Here is a 12,198-nt window from a genome sequence, read left to right on the forward strand (position 1 = left end):
CTTTGCAATCGGATCCCTTCTCAACAAATGGAGGTACTGACTCAGAAAGAAACGCGCCAGCAAACCGGGAGTCCTGCAGCTGCCAAGGGCTAGGATGGCAAAATACGAGAAATAAAGAGATTTTTCTTAAAAAAATTGGTTCTAAAAGACGATTACTGCTGTTGGACGGTATACCTATTTAATCGGCACGCGCTTGTCAAAAAATTTGCCTACAAAGATTGCTCATATCTTAAACCAATGCTATTCCTAAGAGGGATTTATAACTACTTATGTGCTTAACTTGGAGCTTAAAGTTTCCAAACTAAAATTGAGAACGAACATAAGTACCTGTTCATCTTAACATCTAGTCTTAATGTGAAAACAGTAGCACCAGTATGTGTTATATGATTTCCATCGCCATATCCCACACATCGCTCATACGCCGTGTGGAGACACTTTGGATCGCCGTTGGGCACCACTTAAAATCAAATGAAGCTAATTAAATCGCCGTGGTGCAGCCCAAGTAATTGGGTGGGAAATTGCCCACTGCCCGACAGCTCCACTCCCGTCAGGATTCCTTTTTTTTTTTTGCGGCGACAGCTGCGTCCTGTAAAATTTTCGGAGCTCAGAAAGTGTTCAAACGGTGCTAAGTACTGTTTATTTACTCGCCGCCCATTTGAATAGTGGCAGAGCGCATTATTACCGATTATCGCCGGGCGGAACAGATGCTGCCACCCCATCCGGAGTCGCAGTGGGTTGCCAAATAAACATGGACAGCGATGACAGGGGAAATGGGTGATGCTGGCTGGCTGGGTAACCTACTAACACGGACGCACCATCAAAAAAAAAAAGAGAGAAAGAGAGGTATGAAAAAAGCTCGGGAGAAAGTTGGGTAGATGAGTGAAAGAAGCCACGCTGCCTGTCATCTGTTGGTGGGTTCGCTTATGTTGTTGCTGTAGGACGTTGAAGGACACCACCAGCAGCATCGCCGCCTGCGTCTGGCGCTCAAGTGTTGTCCTAGTCCTAGCCGAACCGAACCAAACCGAACCGAACCGAACCGAAAGGCGAGCTCTCGGCAGGAGGAGTTCGTATGTGGCTCGGATTCTCGATGCTTGAATTCCAAGCTCGCCAGTCGAGTTTCGGCCGTCTAACCCAGCAGAGGTGTGCAGCGGGCAGCAGTTGAACCACCGAAACCTACAGCACCATCAGCAGCAGAGCAGAGCAGACAGAGTAGCTGTAGCCACAAGAAAACAGGAGCCCTGCCCTTTGATCCGCAGCATCCAACAACTACAACTACAGCAACTGTCACCACAATGCTCCATTGCTCCACTGACAACTGACCCAGCTGCAACCGATTAACTGGCCAACTGGACAGACGGCGGAGCATCGCTATTCATAAGGCGTCCATGCTCGTGGTCCACTTGGTGGACGCGGATGCGAGAGGAGCAGATACCTCGGCGGCAGAGCAAAAAATCGGAAAATCGGAAATCTAATTAGCGATGTCAGTGTCAGTAATGCAAATCCATTAATTTCCAGCTATCGCAACAACAACTTCTCGACAAACAGTCGTTGCTAAAGTCCTAAAGAGCCACGAGAATCGGGAAAATTTAACGCAAAAAAAAAGAAAAAGGGAAAGCACTTTCCCTTCGCTGTGTGTGTGTCTGTGTGTGTAGGTGTGTCGCTGTGTCGGTGTTTCGCTGTGCTGTGGTATTAGTGTGCCGCTGTGCGTGAGAGTTTGTGTGGGTGTGTGCGAGTGCCTGATAACTCGAGCCTGGTGCTGACATCACTTTCACTGCGAAAGCGAGCTCGAGAAAGCAACCTGGAGCCCGGGAATCTGCCAATCGAGCCGCACGGCAACAAAATCAATTAAACTACCAATACTGCACGACAACCGCCAGAACAACAAAGCTGCCAAGAGCCAATTATCAAGGAAAAGCGAAAGAAACAGAAGAAACAGAAGAAGGACGAGCCCATCGCAGCCAAGATGTTCTCCATGTGCACCAAAGTTAAGTCGCGGAGTGAGGATCCGGACATCTCGTTCATGCACCATTCGCAGTCGCAGCAGATGCAGCAGTTGCAGCAGCCCCAAGTGATGGGTAAGTGGGGAAAGCAGGAAGATTGGGGGAGAAAGTGAAAACGAAATTCGCCCCGAAGTCGGCAGTCGGCGTGCCCTCATTTAGCGGAAAACCCTTGAACTCGTTTTTGCTGCCCCACCCCAAAAGCCCCGTCCCGCCACCCTCTCCACCAGCAGCATTTTTGGCCCCTCCCAGCTGCTTATTTTTCTCAATGAATTCGCACACAGGCGCAGCTGCGCGCCCGTCTGATACTTTCTCTTGCACACCCCCTCCCTTCATCCCTGCATCCTGCGTCCTTTCAGGCCACATCCTGACCCACTCCTGCGTTTAACCTATCAAGCGAAATCCAGTATGCGGTTTCATTATGCTGCAATTGTTGACAGTGCCACGCCCATTACCCAGCGCGTGGGTGTGTGTCTCTGTCTCTGTCTCTGTGTGTGTGTGTGTGTGTGTGTGCTCTGCATTAAATCATTAAGTAGAGACCACAGCAGAGCCCATATCGCCCCAAGCCCCCAAATGGGCATACGTACGAGTATGTGTATTTGCTGAAAACGAGTCGAGGGCCAGGATGCCAAGCTGATGCAGTTCGTCGCATGCATAAGATATGCGCCTGCACTCGGAGAAATCTCTATGTGATAAAAAACACAACTTAATCGTTTATGCAGCTTGCATTTCCAGCTGGTTCTAGATGTACTAGTTATATAAATTCTCTCAGATATAGGCATATATATATATATAGGTTCCCTGTAAACCCTGATATTACCTTAAAACAAGAGAGAACGCTATAGTCGAGTTCCCCGACTATCTGATACCCGTTACTCAGCTAGTAGAAGTGCAGGTTTGTGGGCGTTAGAGTGGGCGTGGCAAAAAGTTTTTTGGCAAATCGATAGAAATTTAGACGACTAATACAAAAATGAAAAAATATCTAAACATTTTTCAAAAGTGTGGGCGTGGCAGCTTTGGGCGGTTTGTGGGCGTTAGAGTGGGCGTGGCAAAAAGTTCTTTGGCAAATCGATAGAAATTTGGAAGACTAATACAAAAATGAAAAAATATCAAAACATTTTTCAAAAGTGTGGGCGTGGCAGCTTTGGGCGGTTTGTGGGCGTTAGAGTGGGCGTGGCAAAATTTTTTTTGACAAATCGATAGAAATTTACAACACCAATACAAAAATGAAAAAATATCAAAACATTTTTCAAAAGTGTGGGCGTGGCAGTTTTGGGCGGTTTGTGGGCGTTAGAGTGGGCGTGGCAGCATGATTCGACAAACTTGCGCTGCGTCTATGTCCCTGGAGTCTGTATGCTTAATCTCAACTTTCTAGCTTTTGTAGTTCCTGAGATCTCGACGTTCATACGGACGGACAGACGGACAGACGGACAGACGGACAGACGGACAGACGGACGGACAGACGGACATGGCCAAATCGACTCGGCTATTGATCCTGATCAAGAATATATATACTTTATATGGTCGGAAACGCTTCCTTCTGCCTGTTACATACTTTTCAACGAATCTAGTATACCCTTTTACTCTACGAGTAACGGGTATAAATAGTAACATTATTCATACGTAAACACATACATTTTTCGCGAGTGTCCGTGCTGCTTTAGTGTATATCCCAGCCCTTTATTCACTTTATTCACTTTTTTCACTTTTACATCTAGACAGGCCAGCAATTATGTCTGTACACGTTTGTCGCTGTCCTCGCCTTCGGATTCGTCTTCGGACCACTGCGAACGGTGGGAATCCGAGAGTGGAGTGGGCAGGGTTTCCTTGGCTGTGGCAGCCACTTGCAATTCTAGCTGATTTGTCATGTGGATGTGGATGTAGCAAGGATGCAAGGATGCCAGCATGCAGAATGTCCACAAGCAAGTGCGGCTGTGTGTGCGCGTGTGCATGCATGGCTACATGTGGTTGGTTGTGTGCGTGCACTGAAGTGGCGCACATGATGATATCCGCTGCCTTGCATCGCCTGCCTTCTTACACAAGCAAGGCGGTGTCCTTCGGCGAGCTCGTCCTCTCACCAATACCAATGCAACAAATATGCCAAAGTCCCTTGCCCCTGGCAGCCCCACTTCCGACCTTATCCTTTCATCATCTCCGTCGACACTTGGACTGCGTCTATCGTAGTCGTCTGCTATTTGTTTGCTTCTGCTACACTGGCAACATATTATAGCGACTTGCTATAGTGACTTTGTAAAATGTCTTTAAGTTACATACTTGGTTGGTTATACCCGTTTACTTGCCCGTGTTGCTCTACGAGTAACTATCAACTTGATTCATTGAAAAGTATATAACAGGTGGAAGGAAGACCTCCTTTAGCTTGCCAATTACAAAATTCCGAATCATTCAATTGCAGAATCGGACTCCCATTAGCAGAATAACAGCTATCTGATAGCTTAACTTAACTATACAGTTCTCTTTTGTTTTTTTCCATAGCCCGCGTCTATTATTAACGTAAATAGAAATTGTTTAATGGTTCATAAATAAGCATACAATAGAAAATATATTTCTTAATGTGTATACAAATCACATAGGTCGCAGGGAAGGGATGTTCAGATGCAGACCATTTTGAGGGCAAGCGGCGGTTTTTCGCAGGCCGAGCCTCGAGAGTTTTTCAAATGTCGTAGAGGCCCATTGCATTCACTTTGGCCGTAATCAGTTTGCTGCAAAGGCAACTTTTCGATTGGTCGAGTGCGGAAAAAGTGCCAGAGAGAGGTACTTCAAATCCGAAATTACAAGAATATCACCCGGGGCACATTTAAACGCCTATCAGATATTTGCAACAAAGAGAAATTTAAGAATTTTTACAATTTTACTTATTGCAATGAAATCATGAAAAATTATTATGCTTAACGTATTTATTAAATATATTTCATATCAGATAGTCGGGCAACTCGACTTCATTCACGTGCTAAAAGTTGTAACAATTGGCGAGTTAACTTAGCTAGGTTTTTGTAATACAGTGCATGCAGATTATAAAATATATTTATTAATTATAAATTAATTGAAGTAAATTTTACACTTTGTGTTAAACTCGCGTCATTGATGACAAAGGTGTGAAGTGGCTTCGGATTTGTTACCTTGGCCATCTTTATTGAAATAATTAATTCAGTGCACCGCAAGCTTTGGTTTGCCACTAGCCCAAATCCTGCAGCAGTCCACACCGCTCCTCCGTCTCCCAAATCTCCACTTCGCCTGCTCCTGCTGCCCTCGCTTTCGCCTCTCGATACTTGACCAAATAAATGGGATAGCAACGGTAATGAAGTTGAAATGAGAGACCAGGCCAACAGGGCAGAGGAACTGCAACGGGCTGATTAAGTTGCTGGCGATGAAAATCCGTGTTTCGTTTTTCGCCATTCGTTATCCGGCGCAACCAGTCGCAACCTGGACTCGCCTACACTTGAAATTCGCAACTCCGGCAATTTGGAATGGCGACGAAAGGGGAAGAAGCACCTGAATGGGAAATGGGCTCCAGCTGCAGACCTTGATTCTGGTTCAATTAGTGGCATCGTGTGACGACTGGCATCGGGGTACAGGATATTGGGCTATGGGCGCCGGCCATTGGATGCGGACTAGATGGACTAGATTCCCTGTGATTTGCTTGCGAACTTTCCCCACTTGGCACTCACTCCATAAATTCCATTCTTTTCGCAGGCACTGGCGGAAAACAAATCAAGGGAGGCTATCTACTGCGCTACAAAAGTAAGTATCTCCTGACTTTAGTATAGCTAAAACTTAGTCCTGACTTTAGTATAGCTAAAACTTAGTCCTGACTTTAGTATAGCTTAAACTTAGTGAACATAATAACACAAGACAGATATTTCGATCAAACTATTATTATTATCTGAGTAAGCGATATAACAGCTATTAGCCGAGTTAAGACCTTTTATTTCTGAATTATGCTTTTATTGTATATTTTATTAAATTGTCGCAATCTAAAGTTAATAACTGCCCTTTTAAAGAGAAATTCACCTGCGGCAAGAGTAGTAGTAGTAGCATTTACAGGACCTTGAAAGCACGATTTAAACCCTTTTTCTGACTGAGGTAGATAGGCTCTGAACCAGAACCCTTGGAAGAGAAAACAATCTGTCAAATCAGCACAACAGCAGCAGGCCTCGCAACTCGGACGCAACAGAATGATGAGTTAGATGGATGTGGTCCTTGCATAGGGAATGGGCTGTAATCATTTCGGGGTCACATGCAAGCATAATTACTCACGATTTGGCAGCGGCATGGATGTGTCATTGTCATGTTTGCTGTCCTGGATGGAGATTCATGTCCTAAACAATTTGTGTGGAGTTCCTGGGGCAAATTAATCGAGAACAATATACACATAAAACACAGGAATAGCGACTAAGCTGCTAAGGCGCACATTTTGATACTCTTTGAGTTAGAATAATAATTAAAATAATTATTATTTATGCCTTTACAGAGCAAATGTTCTGGAACCGCTGGGCGGAGGAATGGGTGGTGCTGTACGACGACTCGACCATGGCCTGGTTCACGGAGCCGGGACGCTCCTCGCCGACGGGAAAGATTCTGGTGAAGGAGGCGCCCGAGATGCTGGCCATTGCCCACTGGACTGGGCAGATACCACGTCGTCCGCCGTTGCCGGCGGGTGTGAATGTGTCCCAGTTGATTGCCCTCGGATCGCAGCGCAAGCGATCGAAGGTCTACTGGATGCTGGCCAAGTCGGAGGAGGAGGTGAGCGACTGGATCGATGCGATTACCAAGACGCTGCCGCCGCCACCTCAAATCGAGCTGGTGGTGGACAAGCCGCACCTGATGAACGTGCTCCGACGTCCGCTGGTGCGCATTCGACGTGAGTATATCCTCCTATTATATGGCATGAAAGCATCATAAATATATAAAGTAAAAAAAACTAATAATCTTATGCAGCGGCCACCCAGTCGGAGGTGAAGCAGCGCAAGGCGGCGTCCCACGGAGCCAGCGGCAGTAAACACCACCGCTGCTCTACGGCGATTTCCACGAAGTTGTACCGGCAGACCCAGGATCCGCTGGTGAAGAGCGACGCGGCGGTGGCCATTCTTAGCAAAAAACCGGACTCAAAGGCCTCGCTGGCCTGCGCCCTGCCCTGGGGCCACGGATGGGGATGGGCCACACTGCCCAACGGCGTTTGGAGCGGCGGACTCACCTGGTCGCAGTGCGAGGACACCTTCACCCTGCACGCCCTGCCCACCACCCACTGCACCAACCTGATCGACACCTCCTGCAGCGGAGCAGTGTACCACACCGACATCGGCGGCTTTGACTTTCACTCGTCGGGCGTGGATGACATCGGTGGCGAGGATTTCGACTATGCCATGGACTGCGGTGATTTCATATTCTAAACTTCCTATATCACAACATATTCATCCACACGGCGCGCAGGACCCATTCCTCCTTGCCATTTGCACATTTTTGTCTTCGATTGGAGGAAACTCAGCAACTGGTAGTCGCTTGGGTAGTATTTAATATTTAACGATGCTTTCGTTACCCTCAGAGTTTTAGGTGCTCCTAAATGTAAGGGAAACCGCACGCCCCATCTTCCTTGTTCCAGTCGACCTCATTGCACAACTAACCGCGATTTTCCTCAGTGTGCTGAATTATATATACATAGTTTGGCATATGTAGGTGTGCCTACAGCTGCGGCCAGAGAAGTAACCAAGCATATTTCGATTCGCCATCATGGCTACATGAAATTCGAGGAAGTGAGAGTCAAGATTCCAATTCCTCAAACTTTGGAGTTATATTATTTTACAAAAAAAAATAATTCTTTAGTTCGCCAAAAATTTGGTATACATTTTTATAATATTAGAATTTATTAAACAAATTAAAAAAAATTTTTAAAACGACCGAATTGAGTCGAAATTTATTTACAAATTAAATATTTTACAAATGCCAGTACTATTATGGCCGCAGCTGTGGTTGATACACGTGTGTCTGTGTATTTCCCATAAGCCGCATACTCGCCAACTCCCGACCCACATATGCCAACTGCCACCCACCACCCACCGCCCACTGGCCACAGCACCCCATTCAGCCACCCACACAACCGCAATCAGCCGTCGCAGTCGCAATCGCATTCGCAGTTGCAGTTGCAGTTGCAACAACAAGCATTTGAAATGCGAAAACATTTTTGCATCGCGCATATAAGTAGGCTACAAAAAATATTTTCGCACTCGACGAGCGAAGAAATTACAATAAATAATGCAGATAGACAGACACAAGGGGACAACTAAATTAATAACGAGAAAACAACAACCGCAAGAGATTGAAATACTTTTGTGTATTTTGAGACTTTTGAAATTTATATTGATGCAATTTGTAATGAAAACTCTTTTCAAATTGTTTTGCCATGATTTTCTAGAATTTTTGAAATCGATAATATTAACCGCAAACCGAATTCGGAAACAGAAGAACAACCCACACCCCGCGTTCCCAGCAAAACCCATTTTTGTGTGCAAATTTTTGAAACATTTATACAGATACAGTGCGCGTTAAATAAGTCGATCGAGAAATCGATTCAAATTTAAAATAATTGTGTAAAAGATAAACACACAAAAACCAAAAAAAAGGGAGACAACCCCCGAGAATATATTTAAAGTGGCGCATAGCAATTTTTATATAGCATGTTAAACAGAAATGATAGTAAACAGGAAAACCAGGTAAATAACAAGTAATTAACAAGGTAAAAAACAAACTCTATTCGTAAAACAGCCACACAGCCTAGTGTAAGTGCTAGCACCTAAGGCATCCGATTGTTAGATTGGTTTTCGAAACTAACTCACTCAGATCGACATACCCACCCGTACTGATGTAAAGTTTATAAAATAAATCAAACGAAACACAGAGACAAGTTAGCAGCCCAGGAAAAAGCACCGAGCATAAGGCAAAAGATGTGCAAACAAATGTGTATGCACGAGTAATTAGTGTTAAGAGTCCATTAGCTATCACGGACATTTGGGAGCGGAATCACCAGTAATCACCCCCATCGATTCGATTTTGAATTTGATTTTGAGAAACTTTCGACACGTCATGTGCGAAAGGGAAACGCCGCTACGAACACCTTGAGAAAACTGTAATTGTAACTATGTTAGGGTATATAGAATCTAGGATAAGTCGGGCGCCCGTTAGAGCCACACATAAATGATAAATATGATAGATGTATGTATGTACATACGTACCGTAAGAAAGTGCAGGTTTTCGAAATGTTGCATAGCGCTGAAGCATAGCATCGCGAATATTATGTAAAATACGGGTAAAAGGACACTCCAGTCCCTGCGCATCTGTTGCATGTCCTTGTACGTGTGCGTATACTTATAAACCACTATATATTTATGTACAACAGTAATCAAAGTCAAGCTACACGAATCGAAATAGGAAACAAAACCGGAACCGGAACCGTTACCGGAAACGGAAACCCTAACCTGAGCCCACAGCCTTAGCTATCATACTCATCACCCGCTACAAATCCTTTATGGTGTCTACGCATATGTAATGTATCTGCATGTATACAAAACACAATACACAATACCTATAGCTATAGTCGGGAGAGGCGATCGGCAGCATTAGAAACGTACGTAATATAGAACCCGCCACGTAACATAATTATATGTAGACTAAAAGACTTAAGCAATTGTCGTTTAGACGTTAAATTAGAGCGCATTGAATGTTGGCTTATAGTTCTAGATACCGAGCGATTTAGGAGCGGGCGTTAGGATTCAGGGGAGCGTTAGGAACATATTAAGGATATCCTCACCACAATGTTTTAGTCTGAAGCCTAGCCGAATCGAAATCGAAACCGAATTCGGAATTTGTTAGCGAGCGAGTTGAACCGCGAAACCAAAACTAAAACCAAACCAAACCAATACCAAAAACAAATGGAAAACAAAACGAAAATAAACGTAAAGTAAATCAACCTTGGACAATCACGCATACGCATGTAGGCAAACTGGATTAAATAATGTATGTAAATTATTTAAGCCCTGGGTAGGCAGCAAAACAAAAAAAAAGTACCGAGGATGGCTTGTATGGCATAGTCCTAGCACGTCCAGCATAGAATCCTTAAGGGCTCCGTGAACTTAACTAATCTAAAAAAAAAAAACACATACAAAACCAAACAAGTTCACATTCGATTGAGGCCAATAGCCAGGTCAAGCTTCAATTAAATGTCAATCCCCAAGCTCTTCAGTTGTACCGAGAAGTATTTTTGTAAACTTTATTAGAAACACCGAAATCTAAAGCGAAACTATAGTAATAGCAAAAAACATGGATGTTTTAAAACGGAAATTAAGCAAACGCAAAACCAAAGTATACTTTAGAGGCAATTTTTGTAGCATAATTGTACACTTAAACTGCATTTCCGATGTTAGCTGAACAACCGTATATATAGAGTATATGTATATGTATATGTATATGTATAGAGTATAGAGTATACAGACACCCACTTACGAGCGCGAATCGAGCGAGATACGCCCGTTTTTATTGTGCTGCGCATTTTCAGCGGTCGGCTGAACTGTGAATACGAGTAGTGTCCTAGATATAGGTATAATCGGTACAAAGCAGGTGTGCAAGCCGAACTTGATGTTACCGAATTATGAAATTGTAGAACGGAAATCAGACGATCCGAGGACAACCGGAAGCGGAAGCGGGCCTCCCGCCATCCGGACATCTCGGCAGACGTTGCGTATACGCCCCGGCGGTCGCAGCAGCAACTCACAATTATACTAGTAAGTTCGCGTTGCTTGTTATCAGTGTCGTTGATGTTGATGTTGAATTGAAATTGAAATTGATATTGAATTGCCGTGTCATTGTTAACCGTATTCAAATTGTAAACCGACTGCGTCGGAATTAGCTGTTATTGGGAACCAAGCGAGGCGACTTAGCACGGCAGCGCACTTATCGACCTACGCAGGAGACAAATTATACAAATTATACAAGCATATTCATAGGTGTGTGCATAGTACCCACATATTTACATAAGTTGGTCTAAGTTCTCGAACCACCTCCACTCCAACCACCAGCCAAGTGGCCAAGTCGGGATCTTTTAATGCGCATCCGGCGCGAGGCCTGGCCGGATCGAGTACCTCCAGTTTCCACACAGAACAGAAACTAGCGAAGTAATCACGTTATTCTATAGATGTGTCTGTGTCTATAAATATACTTTGTAGACGTTTACTCGCCAGACGCCGCCGAGCTCGACAAAAAAACTAACCAACTAACTAACACCCATTCAGCCAGAAGCACAAGATCTCTTCAGATGCGGGTTACACCCACTCGAGCCCGGTGCAAGTGTTGCCACTCTCTTGGCCAACTGCCCAACTCAGTTGGCCAAGTTAAGAGAGCGGCACAGTTCGCTCTCATATGGTTTCAAAACCGCAGCCCAAAACAAGCGAACAATGTACGAAAAATGATTATGAAACGTTGAGCAAATAGACGCTAAGCGAACAGCAATGAAGCCATTAAATGAATCAGCCAACGAGCCAAATGCGAAGCCTAAATACCCTGTACAAATGAATTTCAATGAATTTGTATCTTAATTTATTTCAACCAATTAGTTCTGGCATATCACATAAATCATTTTTCGTAATGGCAAGTCAAAATTGTAATTGTATACTGTGTATCTGCCTAATTATGTTTAATTAACAGATAGAAAATTTGTTCAATATGAAAGCTGTAAGCAGATTGGGTAATCGTTATTATATATATTTTGCGGGATTTTGCGACCCTGTGTATCATTTTATTAAGCTCAAAATGTTAAGATTTGCATATTTATTACATATGTTTATTTATTTATTTATGTATTTATTTATGTATTTATGTATGTTTATTAAATATGTACATTTTAAAGAGCATTCAAACTGAACCCCCAACTATGATTAATTATTCTTTGTTATTGAATGCTAAAAATACACGTCAACCATGTTTTGATTCGATGACTTCAAAAGGGGTTGATGAAGAGTAAAAGGCGGAAAACATCTGCGAAGCGTCAGCGTTGATAAATGTTAAATAAAGCAGAAACAAATAAAGTTTAGCAACAACATCTGAGAGAAAGAAACAAAAAGCAGCCATTAAATGTTTCTCTTTACGGCACGCACATGTGTATGTGCAGTGCACTGGATTTCTGGGCTTCTGGGCAAAG

General features: G+C 43.9%; 1 protein-coding gene across 1 annotated transcript; it reads left to right on the plus strand.

Moving 5' to 3' along the window:
• Positions 1-1,144: 1,144 nt before the first annotated feature.
• On the plus strand, positions 1,145-11,801 carry LOC120451112. The gene is made up of 4 exons (XM_039634526.1): positions 1,145-2,075; positions 5,709-5,756; positions 6,487-6,876; positions 6,954-11,801. The coding sequence occupies exons 1-4, from the start codon at positions 1,964-1,966 to the stop codon at positions 7,403-7,405; spliced, it is 1,002 nt and encodes a 333-aa protein (XP_039490460.1). The 5' UTR covers positions 1,145-1,963; the 3' UTR covers positions 7,406-11,801.
• Positions 11,802-12,198: the final 397 nt, after the last annotated feature.

Source organism: Drosophila santomea, chromosome 3R, assembly GCF_016746245.2.
Source record: "Drosophila santomea strain STO CAGO 1482 chromosome 3R, Prin_Dsan_1.1, whole genome shotgun sequence".
NCBI classification, from domain to species: domain Eukaryota; kingdom Metazoa; phylum Arthropoda; class Insecta; order Diptera; family Drosophilidae; genus Drosophila; species Drosophila santomea.